Source organism: Alexandromys fortis, unplaced genomic scaffold, assembly GCF_014885135.2.
Source record: "Alexandromys fortis isolate MF-2015 unplaced genomic scaffold, M_Fortis_MF-2015_v1.1 scaffold_1, whole genome shotgun sequence".
In the NCBI taxonomy this organism is placed as follows: Eukaryota; Metazoa; Chordata; class Mammalia; order Rodentia; family Cricetidae; genus Alexandromys; species Alexandromys fortis.
Window position 1 is genome coordinate 28566292 of NW_026067927.1, and position 27341 is coordinate 28593632.

At 46.9% G+C, this 27341-nt stretch overlaps 2 protein-coding genes across 2 annotated transcripts in view; one reads left to right on the forward strand and one right to left on the reverse strand.

Moving 5' to 3' along the window:
• Positions 1-2594: 2594 nt before the first annotated feature.
• Positions 2595-7311, forward strand: LOC126502509 (spermatogenesis-associated protein 31A6-like). Its single transcript, XM_050143552.1, has 5 exons — positions 2595-2780; positions 3490-3541; positions 4094-4154; positions 4422-5552; positions 5643-7311. Exons 1-5 carry the CDS (start codon positions 2595-2597, stop codon positions 7309-7311), a joined length of 3099 nt encoding a protein of 1032 aa, XP_049999509.1.
• A 1290-nt stretch (positions 7312-8601) lies between these two features.
• The window catches only part of Iars1 (isoleucyl-tRNA synthetase 1), a 45761-nt gene continuing 27021 nt past the window's right edge, over positions 8602-27341 (reverse strand). Inside the window, exons 20-34 of the mRNA XM_050144084.1 lie at positions 25430-25550; positions 23893-23984; positions 22672-22749; positions 21712-21833; positions 21243-21345; positions 20936-21019; positions 20117-20291; positions 19614-19726; positions 16661-16756; positions 15642-15818; positions 14210-14315; positions 12125-12250; positions 10700-10843; positions 9615-9767; positions 8602-9134 (exon numbers count right to left, since the gene is read on the reverse strand). Coding sequence (XP_050000041.1) covers positions 9052-9134; positions 9615-9767; positions 10700-10843; positions 12125-12250; positions 14210-14315; positions 15642-15818; positions 16661-16756; positions 19614-19726; positions 20117-20291; positions 20936-21019; positions 21243-21345; positions 21712-21833; positions 22672-22749; positions 23893-23984; positions 25430-25550 — 1773 coding nt within the window. The 3' untranslated portion in view covers positions 8602-9051. The remainder of the gene's footprint in view (positions 9135-9614; positions 9768-10699; positions 10844-12124; positions 12251-14209; positions 14316-15641; positions 15819-16660; positions 16757-19613; positions 19727-20116; positions 20292-20935; positions 21020-21242; positions 21346-21711; positions 21834-22671; positions 22750-23892; positions 23985-25429; positions 25551-27341) is intronic.

A 27341-nucleotide genomic window follows, 5' to 3' on the forward strand; every position in this document is an offset into this window, starting at 1 on the left:
TGCCCATCTCCTCAGGAGCTGGGAACGTGGCCTTTCCCCCTTTTCACTCGGCCTGGAGCTTCGGCTTTTCTTCCTTTGAACCTCTCTCTTTCCATGGGCTGTCCATGTTAGGTTGGCTCTCTGCAGGCTTCTTAGCTTCAAGCTGGGCCATCTTCTCACAGCTTCACTGGCGCGGGGATATCTTGAACAGGGATTGGTGAAAGCAGGTGAGGAGCCAGCAGTTAGTACTGTGGAAGGCCTGGAGGGAAGAAGAAGACTCGAAGACTCAAAAAGAAGGCTCATAGAGCCACAATGAGATGCAGAGAATCATGAAGCCAGCCAGAGTCACCTGTTTGTGTACCAGAACAGTCCTGGGCTTCAAGTGAGTGACCAGCAGCCAAAGGATTGCCCTCAGTTCCTCCTCTGCCCCTTCAGTGGACTGGGTTATGTAGCGTGATGCTCAAGGTGGAGACACTGAGGTGTTGACTGGACGAATAATGTCACATCAGCAGCGCTCACCCACTGCACATCTGAGCTGCTGCCTCTGCTCAGGTAACAGGTGATGACATTGCTCTCAGGCATACAAAATTTACCACCACCCTTACATGCTAGAACTTCTCCCACAGGAAGTTTGTGGAGAAATTCAGAACTTTTGTTGGCTTGGCCAAAGTGGAAGGGGGTAGTGTGGAGAGCAATGGAACCCTGCTGTGCTGAGTAGCAATGAGGACCATGACAGCTGTGAGTTTCAGAATGTGTGCAGGGTGCACAGAGAGAGGGCCAGGGCCGACTTTGCTTCTGGAAAGTTATCTATGTCTCCTTAAGTAAACATAGAATAATGTTTCCCTGTGGCTTTTTCTATCATCTTTGTGGTGGTCTCCCCCAGTGTTTCCCTCCCTCCCTATCCCTAGAAAATATAACTTTTCCCTCCATGTTTTTTTTTTCTATTTCCCCTTTCAGGTACCTGTGTCCTACTATTCTCCTTCCCCCACTCCCAGTCCTTGTTACTTTTTTGTTTCCTGTGGTTACTCCACTTTGATTTCTATGGTTACTCTACGTTGTTTTCTGTGGTTACTCCACATTGTTTTCTGTGGTTACTCCACATTGTTTCCTGTGGTTACTCCACGCTGTTTTCTGTGGTTACTCCACATTGTTTTCTGTGGTTACTCCACGTTGATTTCTGTGGTTACTCCACGTTGATTTCTGTGGTTAATCCACGTTGATTTCTGTGGTTATTCCACGTTGTTTTCTGTGGTTAATCCACGTTGATTTCTGTGGTTACTCTACATTCTTTTCTGTGATGACTGCATGCTGATTTCTATGGTTACTGCATGTTGTTTTCTGTGGTTACTCTACTTGATTTCTGTGATTGCTCCACGCTGTTTTCTGTGGTTACTTCACGCTGTTTCCTGTGGTTACTCATATTCCCACATCTGGAATTCTGGAAGAAGGATTGAAAAATACAGAGAACATACAGCGATTGCCTTCCTGAACCTGAATCAACTGACTCGGGATCAGATGTGCCAGTTCCATTTACCTGAAACGTCACCGTTCCATTCTTCTTTACAGCTATACAGAACTCCTCTGTGGCCAGGTTTTCCTGATCCATTCATCAGCTGAAGGATATTTCATTTCCTTCCATAGGGTGACAATGAAAACGACACGGCAAATAATCTGGCCACAAGCCTCATGGTAAATACAAACTAATAGAAATGGGTTAATTTAATATATAAGAGTAAGCCAGAAACATGCTTAAGTGATTGGCCAAGCAGTGATTTAAATAATATAGTTTCTGAGTGGTTATTTTGAGTCTGGGTAGCCGGGAACAAATGAGTGGCCTCCAACAACAGATCCTATCTGCTGGCCTGTCCCATGCTCAGTCAGCGGTGCTCTGGAAGAAGCTCCAGCAGAGACAGGTCCTGCTACACACACCCCTAGGAGCACCCAACAGCCTATGGATTCATCAGACTCTGATGAACACCTCTGTATCACCACTACATACAAACCTCGAGGTTTCAGGCCTTCACCCCTCATACCCTGACTTCTAGAGGTGTGGTGAAATAGAAGCAGCGTCGTGGGATTCAGGAGGACCTCCTACCTAACAGAGTATGTGGGCTATAGTGTGATTGAGTGTGCAATGTATCAGCACCAGCTAAAACCCCACTGCAACCCACATAAAATGCTGACTGTCGGGAACTGTTACACTCCTTGCTACCATGTAAACTAGTAGATATCAGGCCCTCTTTCCTTCTACCCCATTCTACAGTCACTGCTAGATCTCAGGTTATTAGATAACCGCCTCTTCTTCTGCTGAAACCCCACATGCTGTTACGTATCAGGCCCTGTGACACCCCTGAGGGTGAGGAAGCAAGAAACAAAACGTGGAGGAAGGTCTTTCTCAGACTGTTTCAGCAGGAGGACTTGGAAGGAGGGAGCAGGGAAACCAGGAGGCAGGAGGGTCTGCTGGACTTGAGGCTGGGGAGGGACTGTGGCTCCCTCCCTCCTGCCAGGAGCCCTTTGTGATGAGGAGGCCACAGCTGTGTGATGAGATGGCCTCACAAGCCTCCTGCTGGACTCCCAGGACTCAGTGGCTTGAGGACAGAAGGGCAAATTAGAAGATGGAGAATTCTCTCTTTCAGCTGAGCAGCATTAGTGACTACTGGATGAGCCTCAGCTCCATTGTCATGGCCAAGGACATGATCTTTGGTGTTATGTGTGGAGCAGGGCTCTTCTTGCTCCTGATCCCCTTCCTGAAGAAGTACCTAGCATCACCACCACCTGGGAGCAGAAAGAACCCCCCAAAGGTGAGAAAAGCCATGGTTGAAACACAATGGAGTGTGTTCAGTCTGTTGCTCACTACTGTTACTTCCCCTTTTCCTAGTCAAGCAGAGAGACAGCTGAGAGGAACTCTCCAGAAACAGCAGCACCTCATCTGTAGGGGCTGGAAAGTAGGGCACGGGGGAGAGTGGCCTTGAGGTGTGCGCCTGAAGCTCTCAGACCCTCTGTGTGGTGTGGCTGAGAGGCCACGAAGGAAGACTGGCCCCGTGGGCAGACTGCATTTCTGAGATGGAGGGGACCTTAGGGACAGCACAGGCTCTGAGAAAGAAGTCCTCTGTCCTCTGTTCAAGCCCATGTTTTGTGTGGCTAATGTGAAGGGGATGATGAGACCAAGGGCCTCAGACCAGGGTTTAAGTCACCTCAGGTCTGGGGAAGCAGACCTTACCCAACAGCCTAGAGGCAGCAGCAGCTAACCCCTGGGTAGGATCCTATCTGAGGAACACTGACTGAGGACATCCATGTAAGGGTGGCATAGACAGCCCCTTCTTGTGTTTTCCAACAATGCCAAGGGGAAATGTGTTTGTGCATAGAACAACTGAGTCAAGGTTGGATGAGAGAAAGCTCTCCGGGAAATGTGGATTTTGTGTTCTCCACCAGCACAGGGGGCAGGCAGCTTGTCCACACGAGAGAGAGGAAGAATGGGCCCGGCTCATTTCTGTCCTTTCTCACTGTCAGGTGGTGAGGAGGGGGCAGAGCAGGGCAAGGAAGAAAAATGTTTCTGCAAAAGGTAGGCTTCTGTTTCCCTCTGGAGAGGCAATTCCTTCTGCCCTGTCCTCAGTGATGAGACCATGAGAGCCACGCTTCTGAGATACAGGATGCAGAGCACTGAGAAGAGGAGGTTGCTGGGAAGGAAATCAGAATCAGGAAAACTCCCCAGGTCCTGTGAAAGAAGAAAGCTTGGCCTGGAGTGGGTGCTGCCCATGGACCAGGGGTGAGGGGTGTGGTTCAAGGCAGCTGTGATGCTGTGTCCATGTAGGGGGGCTCTCAGGTCCTCCTGAGAGCAGGTAGCTGCGATTCCCTCAGGCCCACTCCTCTTTCAGATGACCGATCCCGTGTCCTCACAGTGTCATATGGGGAATGGCAGGGGCTGAGGAGGAGCAAGGAAAGTGTAAATGAAGAGATGTGGTCCCTCCGTGCCACTTGCTCATTCTCAGTGTTCTCTGTGCTTGGACTCTGGAGGTGGGGCAGTAGAGTCCTAGCATGGGAGGTCTCTAAGAGGGGTGCCGCACTCTCCTGTGAGATCTCGGTCCTCTCCTTCATCCTGTATAACCACTTCCAGGTGGCAGAGATGGCAGAAAGAATGTGAAAGAGACCCAGAATGCATCACGACCTGTGGAAATGTAAGAAATCTACCTCTTGTGAATTAATTTATACCAACCAGGATGCGAGTTCAGGGTCTGGGGTTTTTCATACAGGAGATACTATGCAGGGTGGGATTGGAATACAGCCCTGTTGGATGTGACCATAAGGGATATGGAATGACCATAAGGGATATGGAATGTGGAGGCAGTAGAGTGACTATGGGCTACAGTGCCGTATTTATACAGACTGATTGGCATCTGTACCCTCTGCTTGGAACTGATGCTTTTGCATCCTGTCTTCTGCAGCCCCATCAAGGATCCTTTATTGGACTCCATGCCATGCCCACCTTGGACCACTGATAAAAAACTGGATCAGCTTCTCCTCTCTCAGCTGTTGTCTTACCTCAAGATCTTGGAGAATCTTATACAGCAGAGATTTAGTCGGGTTTTCTGGGGCATGTCCTTCATGCTCTCTGAGTCAGTGGTGGCTTCTGCCTGGGTCGCCAGGAGCTCTTCCTCTACGGCAACTAGAACGTCATCATTATGTAATACATATGGCCCTTTCCCAGCTCTACCCATGGCTCAAGGACTTCCACAGATTTCCCAGACCCAGCCAGTGCCCCATCAACTTGTAACATCCAGTTTGGTAGGTGTGACACAGGTCCAGACACTGGGCAACCTCCCAAGCTCTACACCAACCCAAACACCCTCTTCATCCAAGAGCAGTCCGTATGGAACAACATGCCATAACACTGGGGTGAAGGCATCGGTGTCCCTCCTGACTGAAAACCAGCCCTGGCAGCAGGGTCTGGAGTGGGAAGACACCATAGACGCCAATGTACAAAATCAGCAAGCAGGCATTACCTGGCCCACTCACAACTCCCCAGGGGGTACCCTGCCTGTCGAAGCTGTCAGGTCAGCCTCCATCCTTCCTGAGCATTGTCAGTTCCTCCAGCACCATGAGGAGACACAGAGTGAAGACAAGGTGACTGAGGTGAGGGAAAACCAAGGCTCCTACTTCAGGATCCTCTCATCCCTGGAACTGACACAGCTGTGGGAACATTTCCCAGCCAACAGTCCTTGCCAGCCCAAGAACAAGCCTGGACTCCCAAAGCCTGCCCAGCCCTCCATCCTCGACTCCAAAAGCTGCAAGCTGAGCCAGATGATGGGGTCTGTGCCCTCGGCGATGCCCTTAAAGAAGCCAGCAATATGTAACATACATGATCCCATCAAGAAGGGCCCCGGTTTAAGGGCCAATGACTTGCCTTGCACATCAAGCAGCAGCCCTGGGAAAGGCCTGGAACCCAGAAAGCCTGCACTGAGGACAGATCAGCAGTCCTATGTGAACACCGCCCAGGACCTTTCCTTCCTCGACCCAAAAACTCAAATGAAGCTGGAATCAAACATCATGCAGCTTCCTATGAAACGTAGGAGACCATATCTACAGATTCTTGAGCCAGGGGATCTCACCACGCCAGGGATTCCAGCCTCATCCCTTCTTCAGCCTGTGTATCCCTCCTCACCCACCTCTGTTTCTAAGTCAGAGTACTGTCCCAAGGCTGCCGTGATCCTGGAGAAATTGCATCACCAAGACCCAGGAGGGACAAGGGTAGAAATTCTATCAGCTGCCAGCCTACAGAGTCCTCTATTTGCATACTCACCTTCAGAGGTTCCGGTGATGCAAAGAGCCACTCCATCTGCTGCCAGCCATGGACTCTCCAAGGCCCATCCAGCTACAAAGTACAACAACCTAAGTACTCGAGCCCATGCTTACTGCCTGCTGGCAAAGACCCAGCAGAGCAGGACTGTCCGAGGGACTGGAAGAGGCAGCCTACAACCAAGGACCAGCCTAAGAATTGACAGGCATGAACCACGGAAGATGTTTAAGAATGTGACCTCAAGACATTCCTGTGTGGGTGGGAAGATGGTTGATCCTGAAGTAAGAGCCCCACCTTTAGTGGCCAAACAGACCAGCAGAATAGCCGAGGTGAAAAAAGAATCACATCCTCCATGGAAAGTGACCCTTGGGTCCAGGATGATTCCCAATGGCCAAAACATCACTACCAATCCCAGAGAATTTAAATTTGTAGCAGCCAATAGAAACCCAGGCTATTTCCAATCAAGTCCACAGCACTCAAGAGGTCCAGCTCTACAATCACAGATGCTTAATGAGATTGACTTCAAATCAAACAAACAGCCACAGCCATGGCCTATGGGGCTTCTTCTAGACTGTCAAAGTGCTGTGTGCCCCTTCACAGTCAGCTCATCTTCAGGGCACTCACCGCCCAGCTTCCAGAATAGATCCAAAAATCCCAAGACTTCTCAGGGCCTAGGTGATCTGTTCCTGAGGAAAGACCACAGCCTGGAGACGCAGAAACTCAGGGTCTCCAAGGATAAGATTCCAGCAAGTAGTCACAAAATATTTCATTCCAGTGAAGAGAGGAAGGATGTTATAAGATCTAGAGCAGAAAGCCAGGGAGAAAAGTTGGGGAGAATGGGGCTCTCCCAAGCCTTGGGCCTCACTCAACTCGAGGATACAGACATCACTGAGCATCAGCCTTCCTTCGATGTGCCAGGAAAGGAGCAGGCTCCTGCAGGAAGCTTTCTGAAGAAAATAGTAAGGAATATTCTGCAATATTTCAATCTCAGCACCAAAGACAAGGAGCAGGGGGGTTCTCTGAAGAATGAAAGCCCCCCACCATCTCCTACACAGACTCAGGAGGTAGCCATAAGTGAGAAGCTTATCTACAATATGGCAGCTGAAGCACAATCTCTCATGGATGTTGTGGCCCAGATCCTGGTGGACAGACTGGGCCTTGATCTAGAGGACCCATCAAAGGTACAGAGGTATAGAGTGGAACCCATGACATCTCAACTGGGTGTCTCTTCCCACTCTTCTGAGGATCTCCATGCCACAAGGAAAAGCCGACCAGTGAGAAGAATGAGTCGTGGTCCCCACACCAGTCCCAAAGGCCACAGCCATTCATTCACACACAGGGGAATCGGAAACAAGCAGCAGTGGAGTGATGCCCAGGAAGCCTGTGATCACCATCAGAACACAGTGAAGAGGGAAATGGGCTTCGACCCACTCCCCACCCTCAAGGGGAAGACCCAACCATTCCCGTACAGAACTGGAGACAAGCAACAGCCAGGCATGGCCATCAAAACAGCCCATAACCCATATCACCCCAAATAGACCTTACCAGCATAGGCCAAGGAGCAGGTGCCTCGGGCCACTTTGGCCTTTGCCCACCAGTAAGTCTCCCAGCAGCCATCGGCTCCCCCAGTGCTCTCTGGTAATAAACACTGGCTTTTTTCCCACAAAGCGAATCTTCTTCCTACTGAAGCTTGTCTTCTGTTGCTAATGGCTCCTTCCCAGATGGGAGCTGCTTCCTAGTTCATGCTCATGCCTTTCAGTACAGTGGTTTCTGTCTTGTGGTGATGGGGTGGGGAAGGTCAGCATCCTTCTGCCCCACTACAGTCTCCAGCAGGGATGGGGCATGGAGGGGTGGGGTAGTCTGTCTCCCTTTCTGACTAGAGCAGGAGCCAGACTAGAACTTACAATGTGTGACCATAGGTGTCTACTGAGGGCTGTGTCACACAGGCCTATCCAGTTATTTGTTGTCTTCTTAACATTTTGTTTTATGCATATGGGTATTTTACCTGCATTTATGTCTGTGTACTGTGTACATATCTGGTACCTATAGAGGTCAGAAGAGGGCATTTGGTCCCTCGAAAATTGTTACAGATAACTATGAGCTGCCATGTGGATGCTGAGAATTGAACCTCGTCCTTCTGGAAGAGCAGGCAGTGTTCTTAACCATCGAGCCATCTTTCATTGTTTTTTAAGAAAGGTTTCTGGGGCTGGAGAGATGGTTCTGCCCCTATGGGTCCTGTGCACATGCCCACACTTATGCAGTTAAAAATAACCAAAAGAAGTTTTTCTCCCCCGCAAAAGCCATGGTTGTCATCAGCCCGGAGGTTCACCGAATAGGCTAGACTGAATGACTGAAAATTAGACACAAGTCCGCCCAAGGAATGAATCACGCATCACTTACACCTGTTTTGTCTTTTGAAGCACGGTCTCACCGTGTAGCCCTGGCTGGCCACAAACTCACACCCATCCTCCTTCTGCGTCCTTAGTGCTGGGATTAAAGACTTGTGTGCTACTTAATACACCTGGCCATGCTTAGCTTTTAGTGGTGGTTTGGGGATCAAACTCATGTCCTTGTGTTTGCTCAGCAAGTGCTTTACCAGCTGAGCCATCTTCCCAGCCTACTTAGTTAGCCACCACCACCTTGGTTTATATTTTCCTGCTTCACTATGTGTCTTGCAATCTTTTGTTATTTTGTTTTCCGGCAGGCCTCTTGATATCTGTGAGTTCAAGGCCTACGGAGTGAGTTCCAGGACAGCCAGGGCTATACAGAGAAATTCTGTCAGGACATTTCGAGTTTCGTTAAACTATGAGAGAATAAATTACTTTCAATACAGTATCTAAGAGAGCGTTTACTGTTTTGATTTAATCAAACTTAAAATATCTCATCAAATCACCCAGGAAAATCCAGGTAGCAGAAATATATAACATGTCCATTTCTTCACAAGGTCTCAAATCAGTTTCACAAGGCCATAAAATTATATATATATATATTATGCCATCTAAACCACTCCTGCCTTCTGTACTAAAGAACTCAAGTATAGAAATAAGCTTGTGGTGCTGAGGTAACATTAGGACCCTCCCCCAACATGACTGCATAGGTGTTTAAGGTTATATGTGAACATTATGTAAGGTCTCAGGTCAGTCAATCCCATCTGAACTGTTGGTTCAAAGCAGCATATCAGACATGTGGCCACAGGAAACACCTTCGCTGAGCCCATGTGTGTGTAAGTGTCAGGAGATGGGCAGAAGTCAGGGCAGGGCCGACTGAGGCTACACGGATTAGCCATCTGCAGTTGTTGGCAGGACAGACACATACACGGTCTTCATGTTCAGAGTCTTCATTGGGATATCTTCTGTAATTTCTAGAAGAGAAATTTTTCGAAAAGTCAATACTCTGTTGCGTGAACACCTAAAAACATTGCCAACAGTCTATCCCCGGTCCCATCCTAAGCCTCTGTCCTGGCATTTCCCGACAGGGGTATCTTTGTTGCAGACAGGGAGCTCTTATTATGTATTAGCTTTCAGCAAGATGACTCAGGGCAGGTGGCCACATGAGGAGAACTTAGCTGTCAGGTGTGTGAGCTGGTTGGCTAACTGAAATAACATGGGACTGGGGATTTAACTCGTCTCACACATGCTAAGAGAGTGTTCTGCCACCCCGCTACTCCTCACTTAAACTATTATTATCTTTAATTATATTATGGCTAATCTCTGGTTGATTTTCCAAACTAAACAAAACAAGACAAATATACAAAACATTTTCACAGACGAAACACGAGAAGTTACTGGCACCAAAGTCTCCTTTCGAAGGAGAAAAAGCCTTACAGTCACAGCTGCCTCACCCTGCGTTTGAGTCTCATTCAGAAACAGCTTCAGCCTCCTGCTCCTCAGTCCAAACACTTTGGCTGCCTCATACACAAGCCCTTGGTGGCTGAGTCCATTCTGTCCAAGCGGGTTTTCAAGCAGGAGAGTGCCCACAGTTCCTGTCAAACACTCTGGAGAAGGAAGAAAGCCGGTCAGTTCTGGAAAACTAGTGTTCCAACAGTGGCGGCCACTGAAGACAGCACCAACCGGCAATGCAGAGGGCTCCCAAGTGGGTACAGGGGCTTAAGCTGGAGGCATAGGCTACGAAGCAATCTATAAAGTTCAGAGAGGCGAGCCACCGGGGAACTGATTTTCAGTGCACAGTCAGGTGAAGAGACGAGGATTCCAGCAAAAAAAAAAAAAAAAAAAAAAAAAAAAAAAANAAAAAAAAAAAAAAAAAAAAAAAAAAAAAAAAAAAAAAAGAGCACACTGAAATGTTAGGGGAAAAGCAGCAGAGGTGTCCATTCCTCAGGACAGATTTCTAGAAAACAAACATAAGATCACACTGTGAACTAGTCATTGGTGGCACACGCCTTTAATCCCAGCACTCGGGAGGTAGAGGCAGGCGGATCTCTGTTAGTTTGAGGCCAGCCTGGTCTACAAGATTTAGTTCCAGGACAGGCACCAAAGCTACGCAAAGAGACCCTGTCTAAAAAACCGGGGGAAAAAAAAAACCCAAAAACAAACAAACAAAAAATCACATTGCAAAATCAATAGTTCAGGCATGGAGACAACTGAGTTCCATGTAGATACAATTTTACCTAAGATGATAGTTTTGATTCCTGACTGTCAGAAGAATGACGGTCTTTCTACATGAATGTACTGCAAAATCAAATCAACAAAACCCAAACAACTGTATTCCCTGGAGAAGCATGGGAATTAATACTCTGTTTACTGATACAGAGAGGTAGGGTCTCACTACATAGTCTTTCTCCCTCAGCAAAACATGCTTGGCTGCTGTCTGCGTGCTCAAGTTGACTGGAAGATTACGCCTAAGTCAGAGATCTGAACCTGGAAAGGAGCCTTAGTGTCCCGCACTCAGCTTGTTGATGCACACACATACCTTGTGGCTCCGCATTTAGGAGCTGCAGGTTGATATACTGACACAGAAGCGTGCTGGGGCTGTTGGTGGCAGAGGGGGCTGCTCCTGCAGTCACACACAGTGTCCTTCCACTCAGACTCAGCAGGTCAGTCTGGTTCGGTATTTCTAAAAATAACAACCGTTCTGGAGTCACTCACCTTCTCCTAAGCCACTAGCATTCACTTCTAACTCCACTATCACCCATCCGCATGCAGAGATGGCTTTCCATCATTTGTTCACCAAAGGAAAGCACTTCTCCTGCAAAGCCAGGCGTTAAAAATAACCAAACAGCAGGAAATGGTTTTTTGTTTTGTTTTGAGTGGTTGGGATGGAACCCAGGGCCTTCTGCATGCTTGGCACTCACTCTACCACTAAGCCCTATACCTCCAGCACTGCAAATACAACCTTACAAATGGGTTGTCTGAGTGCTGCAAAACTAAAGAGTAAAATATTTGCCATTTAGCTTTTGTGCATGTGCGGGGGTGGGGGTGGGATGTTGTTGGGTACCAAGCTCATGACCTTGTGCTTGCTAGGTAAATGTTGTACCACTGAACTAAAAATTCACAAACCCCCTAACTTAAAATTCAACATAAATTGTTTTCTTCCCATTAATATTTTCCTTATATTACAGCTACTCTTAAATTTTTCATTCTATGAGAATCTCAAAATTTACCAAGAAAAACTATATTTGAAAATGATAGTTATAGTTAGCAAACAAGTTCTAATTTGTTTCAGAAATTGCTGTGTATGTGTGGTGTATGTGCTTGTGTAAAGATGTGAGTTGGTGTGTGTGCATGTGTGCAGGCTGACATTAGGTGTCTCTCTTGATTGCTTTCCACTTCATTTATTGTTAAAATCCCAAGCACCTTCCTTTACCCACTGAGCCATCTCACTGGTCTCCCCTTTATTCTCTGAGACAGGGAGCTCATTGGTTGCATTAAGCTGAGAACCCGGGATCCTACTGGCTCACATGTGGGATCTCAGGCACGCTGCTGAAACATCTTTTTAGATGGGTGCTGGGGACTGGAACCCAGTTCATCACACAGCTTTACTCCATGAGCCACCTCCCTGACCTGAGTTGTAATTAACAGTGGACTCCAGGTCTGGATTTAGTAAGGCCCAGGAACCGTCTGATAAGCTTACAAGTCAGCAGGGAGGGTGAGTCCTGATCTGTCTCCTGGCTAACAGGGACAAGGGAGGATGAGGGCTTTGGCTTCCTGTATGTCCAAAGTTTCAACCATACCATAGAGTGGGGCACAGTAGAGACGTGGCAGCAGACACCGCTGAAGAACCTCTACTGCCTCAGAGTGAGGAAAACACAATGGCTCAGCCACATAACTGACACCAAAGGAAGACCTTGGCCAGGCCCCTCGAGCCAGCGACAGTAGCCTCTTGCTCTCCACATACCTGTTTCTCCGTGGAAGACTGACAGCTCCGCATTCTTAACACCAAATATGCTGGTAACAACACTCTTCAGCTTTACAAGGTTCAATTTATTATCACCTTTTGGATTCTCCAAAAGCAGTACTCCACCTAGAAAGTCACAAAAACAAGGTCTCATTTAGTGCAGTAAAACTTAAAGAAAATGTTAAATTTGGAAGAAAATCGATGTAAAGGGGGGTTTGAGTTGTTTTACAAGCTAACACCACATTCCTGCTTAGAAGGGGCTTGGCAAATCTTCGTGGGTCAAGGAATAAAACCACCAGGCAGCCTGTCCTCATCCTTTCCAGGACACAAACTTTCATTTACAACCCTCATTTTGCACTGCGTACCTTTTGTAGATCGCCAAAGTACAGAATGGTTAAAATAATAATCACTGTCCTAAAAACTATCCTCAAGTGGCCTGTAATGCTGACATCCCACAACCAGATTCAACTGCCCATATTTACTATACTGATTCAAGACCTGGGTTTTCTATGCATTCTTATAAGCACAGATTTTAGTTACTTTCTAGTGTGTGAGGTAATATCCTTGTAGTTTTTCCAGATCACTTTATTGTAATGCACTCAAAAATAAAAACATTACGCTATTAGAAGTGCTTTTTAATGTTCGGTTTCCTAGTGGCTAAAGATATTAAATATTTTCATGTTTATTTCTATAATTTATATAGCATCCTGAATAAATTACCCTAATTCCTAATCAGATTGTTTGCTTACTGTTGAGTGTACTCTCGAGTTCCTACTGGACTGCTTCTTTACTGTTGTTTGTCTCATTTCTCCCCAGTTCGGTGTTTCTGTAAGGATTTCCCAGTCTATCCCACTTGATGTTTTGGCTTGGCTGTCTGGACGGTGAGCTCCTGAGATCTGCCTGTCCTTGCGATCCCAGTGCTGAGGTCACACATATGCAGCTATGCCTTTCCCCACCTTTAGTTTTTTACTTGTGTGTTGGGGATTACACTCAAGTCCTCGGGCTTACAGAACAAACGCTCTCACTAACCGAACCACCTTCCTAACCCAACACAGCCATTCTAGGAATGACCATTATCTATTCCAGCTGACTTTGAAATCACATTGACAGGGAAAAGGTAGCACCATTTAGTCACCTACAGGTGGGCTGGCTAAGGCAGAGTTCTCTATCAGCCTCTATGACATCAAGGGTGGGACTTCTGGCCGAGGTTACTAAGAGAAGGAGCTCTTATTCTCTGCTAGGCTTCCACCAACACTTCCCTTATCAAAAACAAAACTGCTGTGTTATTGTTCAAAACAAGTTCCAGGCTGACCCTTGTGTGGTTCTGACCTCATTACTACCATTTAGTCATGGGTGGATTGCCCGCCCCGTTCCGTCCTCCCGGACAATATTGGGCAGGGGGGCATGCTACTGTAAAACTGCAATGGAACTGGGCCTGTGCTACTCTATGACACCTGTGGGGCTTGAGAACCCTGAACCTGGTCTTTGCGGTGAGTGTTGGTGGAGTAATAGCTGCTCGACTTGCTTCCCTGCTGTTTGGGTAGAACAGAATTGGTGACTATCTTAATAATTCTGTCTTGCTCTTTGCTCCAGAGAAAGCAGAACTTTGTGGAGGCATTTCTCAAAAGGTTTGGGCAATGTGCGGTAAATCCATAATCAGAGGAACTGCCCAGCATTGTCACTTAGCTTCAAGGTTCCTATTCCTCCCTCTACTCATCAGAATCTCACGTGGCTTTGGCACAGAGTGCTCAGGGTTTAGGTGGTCTCAGCAGGACAAACAGAGAAATGCAAGCTGAGGAGGCCGACTCGCAAGGGCAAGTAGGTCCATTATCCATCATCTAAAGACTCATCTGGGCGACAAAATGAAAAAGCCATCTCATTTTACCAGTTCTCTTATGGCTGCCTTAAAGATTTCTATAGCATTAACTAAAAAATGGAAACAGTGGTGGAGACACTTGTAACCCTAACGCTCAGGACGGGAGGTGAGAGGAGGGTGAGCCCGAGACTGAGCCACACGGTGAGACCCTGTCTCAAGAGTATGTAAGTCACTAAGTCAGACACGGCACAGGGTTCGTCTGCACCTACCTTGCTCAGTGCCATTCGCACAGATGTTAAGGTTTACGTAAGCACAAGCAGGACCGGGCACACAGGATCCTCTGGTGAGCGTGAGCTCCAGTTCCGACCCTTTCAACTGAGCAGAGAGCACATGATGAGGGACAGCATGGCTGGGCTGGGCCCGAGAAGAAGGAACACATGGGGCCACTGGTTCATAAGAAAAAAAGCTCTTCAGAGGCAAGAGCTGCAGTTATAACTCAATCACCTAGCCTGTTTCCTAACTACAGAACAATATATGCTCATTTTGAAAAGTCCAGTAAGTTAGCAATATGTAAAGCAGAATGGAATAATAATACATCTGTGTCGCATGAAAGGATGCTGACACTTCAGCCCCTCCGCATCTATCCTCCTTGTAGGACTAAGGAAAAAAACAATCAATTAAACGGCCTATTTCTGTATTATGGGCCAATATTTTTTCAAGTCTTGATGCCCAATTTTCATAATAACATCTACAAGTACTGTGTGTAAAGAGGCCATGATGCAAAAGACAGTAGGGGGGGGGCATAAGGGAGGGCTTGGAAGGGGGAGAGCGAAGGGAGACATGATGTCATTATATTAATCTCAAAAACAAAATGTTTTTAAAAATGTATTACTTGCTGGGTGGTGGTGGAGCACACCTTTAATCCAAGGACTCAGGAGGCAGAGGCAGGCAGATCTCTGTGAGTTTGAGGCCAGCCTGGTCTACAAAGTGAGTTCTAGGACAGGCTCCAAAGTTACACAGAAAAATCCTGTCTCGAAAAAAACAAAAAAGAAACAAACAAAAAATTGTACTGACTGTAACAGGAAATACTATAAAATATGCAACACACTATCAACAAGTTAAATTACTTTCAAGTCAACTGTCACGTCTTTTTAATGAAAATTATCAGAACCCAGTGTCCACTGTTGTAGTTCAGACACAATGGGTCAGCATGGCCACTTTTCTGGCCGCCTTTTCTATGAGAACCGCATGAGGCCGCTCCAGCTGTCCCCCTTTCCTTCCTCCCAGATCCTCCCCAGGACTTCCAGAGTGGTACTTCAGCCCTGCGGTCTACGGTCATCTCCACCGCAGGCACAGGATCTGGAACCACCTCGGCACACTAAGGATGTCCTGATTGGGCTTATGTGGGAGGACTCAGCACAAAAGGTACGACACAAGGGTTGGAAGGGACCTGAGCCTGGGCAGCCGCAGCTCTCTACTTCCTGACTATGGATACACCGCTAACAGCTGCCTCATACTGTCCCAGCCCTTCCCCACCGGGATGGACGTCTATCTGATCTGGAAGTTGATTCTGTCAGAATATTTTATCACCGCAACAGAAAAAGTAAGACAGCGGACTAGAATTTATTGGGACTTAATTATATAAATGTAAATCAAAACCCAATGTGAAACACCAGTATCTCCACACAACGCAGAACTCACCTGTGTTTGTTCCTGAATAAGGACATTATCCGATGAAGGGACCGGATATGGTTTCAAGGGAGCTTTGATAGTGGCAAATATGAAGTCGGTGTGGCTTTCAATGACGTTATTCAAGTATCTTCCTTCAGATTTTGCATTATAATAAACCGTTATTTCGTCAGTTGGAACCAGATTGCACTAAAATAGCATAGAGAAAAACTTCAAAGAGAAGCAGATTTTGTTCACGAAACTAAAGGTATCGCATGAGAACAAGCATATGCTGAACTGTCCCGGAAGGCCATTCCCTCTTCCAGGTGATATGTGAGACCAGCACCTGCTGTTCTGCACTCTTTTACCTGCTTTTCTTGTGTGTTTTTTTTCCCCCAGCACAATCAGACCCTCACGAGTGTTGAGATAAAAAGACCGCGAACCTACTCGCAAAGCTCTGAACCAAGACAGGATGCAAAGACGCCGGAGTACCCTTGTCAGACTCAACCACAGCTCCATGAGGCTTGGCTTAGGGAGGAGCCATCCTGATCAGCACAAGCTCCAATAGGAGCTTGGTGATGCCTTCTCCTCCAGGTAGAGCGCTGTGTGTACCTTCCTCACCTCTTAACAAGGAAAGGTCACCCCATTCTGTACAAACCCAAGCCACCTCTCCTCAGCTTGCAGCCTTCCCATACTGATGTCTATATGCCTTGGACACTCACTGTCATCTTTGGTTGCCTTCTAAAGCAGCCAGAGAGCAGTCTTTCAGGAAGATAATTCTATGGTTGCCCAAGAAAACTGAAGAAGGATGGATGGGCGAAAAAAGCCCTTGGGCAGAGAAAATGAGTGGTACCCAGCCAGGGAGTGGGCAGGGAAGGAGGGAAGGGACTGACTTTCCCACAGAGTACAATCAGAAGGGACTATGGATTAAAGAAGCATTACCATCAATTGATAACTACGGCTTACACTGTCTGCCTTGTCTGACCGCCCTTAACATCTAAAACAAACCCAGCATAAAACCAAAACTACAGCTTCTTCCTAAAGAGACTGACCTTCTTGCGAAGCTTCTGGATACGATTGATGACCTCCCGAGCCATGCCTTCATCCACCATTGACTGGTCAGGTGTGACATCTAAGAGAACTAAAGCCTATATGTAGAAGGAACAGCGTGCATGACAATGAATAAGATCATTTCTGTCAAACCTGGTGAATAGAGGTAGGGTTGGCAGGCAGGACAATGTCCTGGAGTTTGATCCCTGGAACTAACATGGTGGAAGGAGAGAACTGATTCCTGCAGGTTGTCCTCTGACCCCCCACACATCCTGTGGCACCTGCACCCATACATGCAAGACTAAGAAATAAACGTTTAAAAAAGTGAGAGTAAATTCTGGGGCTGGAGAGATGGCTCAGCACTTGATGAGGACTCAGGTTCAGTTTCCAGCACCCACACAGAGGGTCACAACCTTCCCATAACTCTGGCCAGGGCCTGGCAATGGTATGGACTCTGGCCACGTTGGTGCCAAACTGTTGCGATATGAAAAATTTCCACACTAGCCCAGAATAGAATAGAATAGAATAAAGGTTTATTTATTAGGGGTTAAACTCAAAGGAGGAGTAGCAATCCAGTCCTCTGCATGCGAGGCGACCTGGAGCCAAACCCAGCAGCCAAGGGGCCCGTGCACGTTTTTTGTCTGCATATATAGTGCATGAGATCACACTCAAATTGGGCCAATATCTTAAAGGCTATTGGCTGAAGGAGTTCCCACAGCAGATACTGCTTCTCTTCTGGGATGCTGTTCACAGGAGATGCCCCGAGAATCCTCAGACCTGCATGAAGGGATGGTGTGTTGTCCACCTAACGAATACTATTCTTCTAATCTATGATCCCTGGTCACAATGCTCCTGAAGCGGGCTGGAGAGATGCTCAGCAGTTCAGAGCACTGGCTGCTCTTTCAGAAGTCCTGAGTTCAATTCCCAGCAACCGTGTGGTGGTTCAGAACCATCTGTAAATGAGATCTGGTGCCCTCTTCAGGCCTGCAGGCACACATGCAAGCAGAAGACTGTATACATAATAAATGATGCTCCTGAAGCAGCCAACTTTCCACACCGTAGCATGGAGCAAAGGACCCATGCAGCCAAGCCAAGCAACACCCCTAGCCTATGGCTTTCTGATCTTTAGGTTGTCAGTATGACTGAAGACAGAAATTCTAAAACGGACCACAGTATTTTTTTTTATATGACTAAGTTTACACTGATGTTTAAACACAAGTTTTTTTCCAACTTTACCTTTCTCTCAGGTATTCTGAAAGTTACTGATTATGGATGTGACAATGACAACATAACTCATCTCGCTTAAAAAAGATTTATCACTTTTCTTAATGTGTGGCAGCCTACATGAGTTTATGTGTAACACATGTATGCCAGTGCCTGGTGAGGCCAAAGAACATCAGATCCCCTAGACCCCATGAGAGGTGATTGTGAACCATCTTATGTGTGTTCTGGAACTAAACCCAGGTCCTTTGCAAGAGGAGCAAGCACGATTGTGCACTGAGCCATCTGTCCAGTCCTCACTTTCTCCTTATGCAATCTAGGATCAAGGTCCATGGAACGGTACCACCCAGCTAGGAGGGCTCTTCCTACATCAGTGAACCTCATCGTGACTATCCCTCACAGATGCGCCCAGATGCTCGTCTCTTTAGTGAGTCTAGATGATGTCATATCAACCCCGCTTTAAGACAGTGTGGTCTCCCAATGCTCCTGAGTTTCTTGGCTCGGCCCATGTGTTGGCTGTTGTAGTGCTGCCATGACTAATGTGAGCATCTCATCCATTTCAAGCTGAACCTCCTAAGCCTTTGACAAATGAGGCAAGTTTCTTCTCTTGAGTTTCCTCAAAGGTAAACAGCATACTCTAACAGGACCTAAGTTTGATTTCCAGCACTTACGGCAGGTGGCTCGCAACTGCCTGTAACTCTAGCTCCTGGGGGGGGAGGCGGGTGATGCCTCTGGCCTCCATAACACCCGTATTAATGTGTATATACCTATGATTATGCATAATTAAAAATAAACACAAAAGGAGCTGAACACTGGCATTCACTTTCCTGAATTTCGACTGAATGCAATGTGACCAGGTGGTAGGACGGCATTTCTATGGCCATACCTACCCACCAGGATGGATTATAGCCCCTCGAACTGTGAGCTGAATGAACACCCTAGTCAGTTGGTTTTTGTTTTCTTTGCCATAGTAATTAAAAAGGTAGCTAATGCACCTTCCCACTCTAGTGCTTCTCAGCCTGGTTTGTTTTAACTTTGGTGGCCTGGGGAGGCTTTCAGAGATGTTGCTCTACTGCTCCTGGTCTGTGTCCCCAAGCAATGGACCCAACAATAGATCCAAAGAATCTTTCTCTTTCTGCTATAACAGGACTACAGACACTCTGTTCCATCACGACAAACATAGTCTGGACTCCAAGCTTCTGTATACAGTCTCCTCCAGAGCATCTCTCAACAATTTCCATTAACAGTGCATGTCTGGGACTCGAACTTCTCTGAACTTACTTTCACCCAGGAAGTTATGGGGCAGACAACTAAGACTTGGATTACTTTCTTGTGTCCACAATGGACTTGTTTTTTAGGGTTGATTTTTGTGCAACCCAACAATTAGGACAAATATTCACAAGCATAAATTACAAAATGCTCACATAAGCATCTGATAAACAAGGACCCACACAGAAGCTTAAGAGAACAGATCTGAAAGGAGCTAACCCATGTGTGGGTGAGGCATGTGCAAAACACGCTCTTACGTTCACATCTGTTGGTGAAGAACGTTCTAGGAGGCTGGGCATAATGCCTCAAACCTGCAATCCCAGCACTCCAAAGGTAGAGGTAGGAGTTCTAGGACATTCTTAGATACACAGTGAGTCCAAGGCCACAGAGGGCTACACTACATTGTCTCAAAAACACCAATATATAAATAAATACAGAACAGTCTTTGGGGGAACAGAAAAATACCTGCGCATCAGAGTGTGCTTCAAACTGTGCAGTACCTCCTGTGGCCTGGTCAAAGGTGTACATGAGGCGAAGATCTTCCTCGTGTAATTCATGGCCTTCCACAACAACACTCCCTGGGAGGAAAACAGACCCCATCAATCCCCCTTGTCTTCGACTGCCTGCTAGTAGCATATTGTGCTCTCCTCTGATGACCCTGGTATTCTGTGGGCTAGCACTAGCAATTAAGAAGAGGGGCAGGGTGAAGTGCTGGCCACCTTTAGGAAAGCCCACGGTAGCGACTCCGTTAAGGCTGACTCTAGAAGTACATGTAAGTGGAGGACACGAGCACCCAGAGGCTGCAATAGGAAGCTGGGATACCAGGCAGCCGTCTGGGAATGTTTCTGGAATTTACAGCTGTCACTCTTATCAACAAAAGGAAGATTTGCAGATAAAGATGGAAACATCCTACAGGAGTCTAAGCACGCAGTGGTCCTTGAGCTGAGGACGTGTACACGGACACTCACCGCTTTTCTGGAACTGCTCCAGCTCCTCATTGCTCAGCTGCTTTATGGCCATCATTACTGCTTTAAAGGCTCCCTTCAGACGCTTCCCTAGGACCATGTGATCTGGTTCTGCCCTGAGTCGAATACCATACTTGTTTTTATCAGTAGACAGTGTAACTTTTCGAACATTTAATTCCTATAGTGAGTGCCAAAGGGGGGAAAAATGTGAGACACAAAAATCTATATCATATAAAACAGGTAGATGAACATCCATAACAGACAGGAAATAAATACTAGGCAGACACGATAAAAATATATTATACAACTGGGGGTAGTGACATATGCCTGTAATGCCAGCCCATGGGAGGCAGAAACATGAGAACTCCAAGAACCAGCCTACATTACAAGTAAGACTCTGACTCCTTGACCCTTCTACAAAGGGTATAATAAAACGGTGAGTAAAAAACTACATACATAATGTGTATACATGCATAATTGTGTAAACTCCCAGGAACGTCCTTCAGAAGGCAAGCGACCCCAGAGACAGGGAGGGTGTACACTGGTCTACCTTTTATCAAACACACACTACGCTCAGTGCACTCACAAGCAGCAAATGGCTACGATGTCATCATTTGAAGAAGCAAAGCTTTTCTGTTAATTACAAAAACTTACTTTGAGGAAGATCAAATCAGACTTAAAGAAATCCACTGATCATGTAAAATTTCACGATGGTTATGCATGTAGCAATTTGTGAAAGAATAAAAGAACTTCATTGAGAAATACCTCCTAAAATAATTGTCCTGAAGAACAGAATCTGGCTAGGACCATCATTGGCCTTACCTCAATGATATACTTCTCCAAGGACTTGATATCCTCAAGAGCTTCTGGGTCTTGGTGGATAACCACAATTTCCTTCAAAGGATACTGCAAGGGAAGGGAGGGGAGATGAACTGGGGGCTAATTCCTCCAAAGGGCAAAATGGCGAATGCTCCTCTAGCTAAGGTTACCTGACTGTTTGGCTAAACTAGTGCCGAGCCATTCTTACCACAGAAAAGGACAAAGACCTATGCCACCGCTGGAAGGTCTACATTGAAATCTCCTAAGACATAGGTCTGTGTCAATCTGGTATCTAAATAAAAGTTCAAACCTTTATTGGAATAGTTTTCCGGTCTCGTATCACTCGTCCGAGTTCAATCACGGACTGCATCCTAGACACTGCGTTCTCCGTTTTCTTGTCAATCAGTTCTTCTCTGAGAAACATAAAAGGAAAAGATTATTCCCTTTAAAGGGTGAAAATCTTAAGGAGTTATGCGTAAGTGAGAAAGAGGATCAGGCTAGCTCTCCAGTGATACCTGATATCTTGAGTGGCACACAGTGAGCTCAAGGTGTTCACATCTCACCTAACCGTAACTCTGAGGAGGCTGCTGTACCCTCCCACCACCCATCCAGATGGGTCCCTGCAGCTGGAGAGTAGCGGCATCAGCCTCGGTGGGATGAGGGGCTCAGGAAGTGGAACATGGGAATGAGTCTTCTCCCCATTCCTCCTGGGAAGCTTGGGACCCTACAGGACTTCCCTTTCCCATAGCCTAAATGATGTTTCTGTATTTGATTCCTACCGAACACGCGGCAGCATGAGGTAGTGGATGCTGAGTGTGTCCTTGTCCCGAACAGAAACAGGGTCGATCAGCGTCTTTAGATTCTGGTACATCAATTCAGTAAGAAACGGTGTGTAAGGGGCCTGTAGGAGGATGAGGAGGGAATATCATTCAGAGACACCCATCATCAGTTGATCTCGCTTAGACCGAGAAAGGAAACCTAGTCACTTCAGAGAAGGATACAGCAATACAGACAGGCTGGTTATTAGATGTCCCTTTTCAAAGAAATGACTTCATATGTCCTCACAGTAGCAGAAGCAGGACTACATCACAGGACTCAAACCAGCTCAAGATGTCATGCCATCCAAAACCAAACCAAACCAGGAGCCCCTGAACAAGTAACAGTTAAGCCTATATACACAAGAATTGAATATCTTAAAACCTAGAAACTATACCTGTGAAGCAGAAAAACCCACTTGTGTCACAGGACGCAGATGTAGGAAGCTAGATGTGGATGGCACCACAGTCTTGTGTAAGGGCAAAGTCTCCCATGAACTTTACAGACTCAACAGAAGGCTTCAAACACCGCTGGAGCAGCAGAACAGCCTTCCCATTCATATGCCATCTAATTCAGTTTAACTAACAGGAATCCATGTTAAACGATCACACATTTTCCTGACTGCACTAAGTTATGTCTGATCACTTAAGTATGAGTTTAGAAATCTCTTCATTACTCACAGTTAAAGTCACATTAACAAGATTTGCCTTACCTCCCTAGATCCTATCTAAATGCTGACTGCCAATGATTAAGCACTTAATGTTTCTCAGCTGGTGCTTAGACTAGGGTTAGACACGTGTGCTGTTAGATTCTGAAAAGGGGCTACAGACAGGCACCGCTGACACTCCCATAGAGGGCTGATGGGGGCTGCAGCAGGGGTCACTGTATGTAGCTCAGTTCTGGAAAGGGGTTGAGCAGCTCACCATCAGTCTGCACAAAGAAAGCAGGACGCTGAACAAGGTCTCCAGAGCCACCACACAGTCTTCGGTCCCATTCTCACCCTAAACAACAAGAGAGACAAATATTCAGCTGCCAGGAGTAAGTATGTCATCAAAACTGGTGTAAGGAGAAATGGCCACAGCCATCAGCCCTGGGGCTGTGCAGGGCAGTGAGAGAGGCCAGCATCCCATCTGTATCGGAGGCCAGACAAATGGAGAAGTGGCTCTGTAACTGGGAGCCAAAGACTGACCATGAACTTGAAGGTGGAAGAGTAGATGGATTCCAATACAAGAGGAGTTAGGAAGTTTTTGCTTTAAAAGAGGTATGTACTGTGAGCTTCTAAAGTAACTACGCTGACTCATGGCAAGAAAAAACTGCCCACAGCGAGGAGGCTGTCATTGTCTTCTCTCACTATAAATTCTGCACAAGCCTACAGTGTCCACGCCATGCTCACCCCAACAGCTAAGAAGAATTCAGTCTACAGCAAACACTTGATCTCTCTCCCCGGGTGGAGATAAAAACAGAGAGGTGCCCTGCTGTGTAGTTCAAAGCATTCCCCCCAGGAAGGAGGATAAGAAGTATGAAAGTAAAGCAAATTGCTCCCCAGCCCCAGTCTAAGGACTTCACCCTCAGAACTCCTAAGTTCCACCCTGCAATTGCAATCACTACAGTTAATGTACCATAAACAGAAGACATTTTCAGAATAGAGTATTGACCACAATGCTGTTTCCCTTTGGGCCTGCCTTCCTTCCTACCTTCCTTTCCTCCCTCTCTCCCTTTCTTCCTCCCTCCCTCCCTCCCTCCCTTCCTTTTCTTTTTTTCTTCTTCAGTTTTTCAAGACAGACAGATTTTCTCCGTGTAGCTTTGGAGCCAGTCCTGGCAATTGCTCTATAGACCAGGCTGGCCTTGAACTCGCAAACATCCACCTGCCTCTGCCTCCTCAGTGCTGGATTAAAGGTCTGTGCCACCATTGCCTGGCTGCTGTGGATTTTTTGAGACAGAGTTTCTCTGTATAACAGCCCTAGCTGTCCTGAAACTCACTCTGTGGACCAAGCCGGCCTCGAACTCAGAGATCTGCCTGCCTCTGCCTCCTGAGTGCTGGATCAAAGGTGTGTGCCACCACCATCTGGCATTTCTTATTTTCTTTTGTCCCTGAAACTTCAGACTTTTTTGTTATTACCTTTAATCTTTTTACCAGTTCTTACCTTTAACCTTCTCCTGTTCATTCGGACATACCAATTGGTCAGAATATCTACAAACTTGACCAGGCGCGGCACCACAGTATATAGTCTGTAAGCTAAAAGCAAGATGTCAGTTAAGGAGCCCAGGCCGGGCCTTGCAGTGGGCCAGGTAGAGCGGGACGATAAAGAATTAGCAACCCTTCAATCTAAGATGCTCCACCCCGCAAGGGAACAGTGAGAATCAGAATTAACCAATCAGATGGCTCATGTGGCTCATGTATCAAGAACATGACATGGCAGCCGAGGTGTTTATGACAGTGAGCAAAAATGATAGTGAGCTACAAGCAAACCCACACAGATGAGAAAAACTGAATCCTTCTTCTGGGTGACTATGTAGCATGGTGTACTCAGAATGGTTGGACCGGACCAACAGAAGCCAGCTCCACACCACTCACTGTGTTCCTCCTACCCTAACTAGAACGTAGCAGGAAGCCTTAGATGCTGAGAGGCACAGCACATGCCAGCAGAGCTTGACCAGGGGCCAATTTGCCCTGCAGAAAATATCTGGCCAAGTCTGAGGAGATAATTCTCATGGTGTAAATATATGGAGTAGCAACATCGCTCTTTCCACTGAGTGACGTGGGGATGCTGCTCAGCATCTTACAAAGCACAGCACAGCACAGCCCCCACTGAGGAGAATGATCCAGGCAAACTGCTGACAGTACCACTGCTGCACCATGAGAAGATGCAAAGGACCGAGTTCACAGAAACCAGAATCCAGGGCCATAGTCATTAGCTGGCCAAACACTTCTAGACAGGTGGTCTCACCAATGGGGGCCTTTCCTGTCGAAGAGGAAAGGCCAGTCCATACTACGTCTAGAGTTGACCACACTTCACTTTCTGGAAGTCTGAGATTCCTATGTTCAGGTTTCACCTTCTAGAGAGAAGTGAACCTCAGTAGCAACTCATGAGGTTCACGCACAGCATGGACCCAGAAGCAGCTCTTCCCGAGGGAGCTCACAGTAACTGGCAACCCCCACGGGATGCCATCACTACCCTGTACACATGCTCCCTCATGGTTTTATTGAGGGAAACATTGTGAGCACGCAGGGGACGGGTGAACAAAGCTGGGACCTGGTCTGGGCCAGGAGTTGTCTCCTGAGGGTGACGAGCCTCTTGTGCACGGCCCTCATGATACAGACAGACCTGCCAGCTCCTATGCAGACTGGGCTCTGTCCTAGGTGTGTTATCTGCAGATTCAGCTGCGTGGGAAGCCATGGCAGCTAGTGTTGAAAGAAGGTAGGGTTCTTAGATGACTGACAGCTGTACCACCACAAGTCTGCACTCCTCACACTAAATTTCCCAGAGTCCTGAAATAAACCCCTTTACAACTAGTGGGCCTCATGAAAACTATACTTCAGGGTTATTGAAAAAAAAATTATCTGTGTTCTCTCTCAAAATGTCCTCCATGCTAATGAGGGAAAAGTTAAAATGACAAAAGAACAATTATAAGGAGAATAAATGGTCCTCGTCCCCAGGAAGACAGCATAAGAAGACTCACCTGCCATTTCAGTCTCAAAAAACCCAATGAGAGACTGCATGAAGGACAGAATCCACCGGTCAGTGATGTTAGGGCTTTCTCTGACTGTGTGCTCATTGTACAAGAATTCCACTCCATCTTCCTGCAGACAGACACCCAGTGAGATGTTCACATGCACAAAGAGGGAACTAATACCAGAGAAAAACAACTTTAATTTTCAATAAAGTGTGTGGGTGTGAGTGTGTTTGCAAATGTGCATGAGCCTGTGTGCACCTGTGCACCTGTGCCCATGGATGTCAGAAAAGGGCACTGGATCCCCTGGAGCTGGAGTTATATATGGACGTGAGCCACATAATATGGGTGCTGGAAACCAAATTCGGGTCCTTTGGAAAAACAAGTATTTTTACCCTTTAGGCCATCTCTCTAGGCCTACCAAATGCTTTCCATCAGTAAAATGAAAGGAAGTAACAAAAATACAAAATGACCTCAGATGCTGCTAGCAAGCTGGAATTTGACATTCAGAAATATCAGGATGAGCACCATCAAATCCCCAATGAACCCTGATTTTAAGTAAGATTAGAGGACTTAGGATTGGAGTCACTGTAAGGTAACTCAGGAAACTGTAAAACCTTCTAGAATTAGATGATCCCTTACACACTGCAACAGTGCCAGGGAACCTGAAACCCCTCACGTCTCAGCCGGAACTTCTCGTGTCTGCTTTGCGAGAGCCCTCCCTGACCCTGGGAGCATCTCACCTGCTCCTGCTCTGCACACTGAACTCACGGCAGCTGTGCTTCTCAGACAGCCGCTTGTCAGCAGATGTGGTGAGGACTACTCGCTTGGTTTGAGCGCCTCACAGTGGGTGTAGTCTTGTTATGTACAGCCTTGCTCTGAGAGCAGGTGTGAGTTCCACACCAACAGAGATCTGCAAAGCATGCAAGCTTCAAGAATGCTATCCCTACCTGGCACCCTAGCTGGCAAAATTACAAAGAGGGGCATGCTGAATGCCTAGGGAAGTTGCCTATCTTTCTAAATTTCCAGGGAAAGTGTACCCTGGAAGTCCTCCGTGAGTACTACTTCTGTTTTGTTTTCAGTAGAAGAGCTAAGTTGGATCCGGAGGCAGCAGAAGCAAGTGAATGTACCATTCATTGTCTTACTTGCTAGTTTCTGTCTGCTCAAGGGTCACATTGTACCCACTCAGCAGTAAGTTACCAGCAGTTCTGGAGTAAGAAGCTGAGCACAGCAGGTGCTCCACCATAAACATGCACATCATATAAAAACACATACTAGTGATAAAGATGCTGGGCACTGATAGTAGTCAGCCTGGGTCTGAGGAGGTGGCTACAAAGGGTTCTTAGGATGGGCATCCTGAGAGCAGAGACGATGAGCAGACCAATCTGAAGCACAGGCTCACATACATCCCCACTATTATTCTTCCCCCATCCCCTCCAGAGACTATACAGTTTCTCTGTATAGCCCAGGCTGTCCTGGAACTCACTGTATAGCCCAGGCTGTCCTGGAACTCACTGTATAGACCAGGCTGGCCTCAAACTCACAGAGATCCACCTGCCTCTGCCTCCAGGGTGCTGGGGTTAAAGGCGACCTTTGTATGGCCCAACTACTATTTTTAATCCTAGCAACCCATTCTGAGCTACTTTCACGCCAAGTCTCAGTCCAAAGCTTCCCCTTACAAATCTTGTATGACCACACTCTCAAGAAACAGGGTCTGGTCCAGTCCTTCACCAGGTAACTCTGTCAGTACCTGACTCCTACACTGTCTCGAATTCCAGGAACGGAAGAGAACCTCACTCAAGATGAAATCTCTGGAACAAAGGACTGGCTGACCAAACTATGACACACCTCTTTATACAGAGGAGGCCATGTCCTACAGAGGACCAGTCACCTCTTGCATCATCATGTAAGGTCTCCTCAT

Coding starts and splice junctions, on each gene's coding strand:
- LOC126502509 (XM_050143552.1), top strand. CDS start 2,595: ATGGAGAATTCTCTCTTTCAGCTGAGCAGCATTAGTGACTACTGGATG. Junction 4,155..4,421: donor GCATCACGACCTGTGGAAAT/GTAAGAAATCTA, acceptor TGTCTTCTGCAG/CCCCATCAAGGATCCTTTAT. Junction 5,553..5,642: donor CCTATGAAACGTAGGAGACC/ATATCTACAGAT, acceptor CTCCTCACCCAC/CTCTGTTTCTAAGTCAGAGT.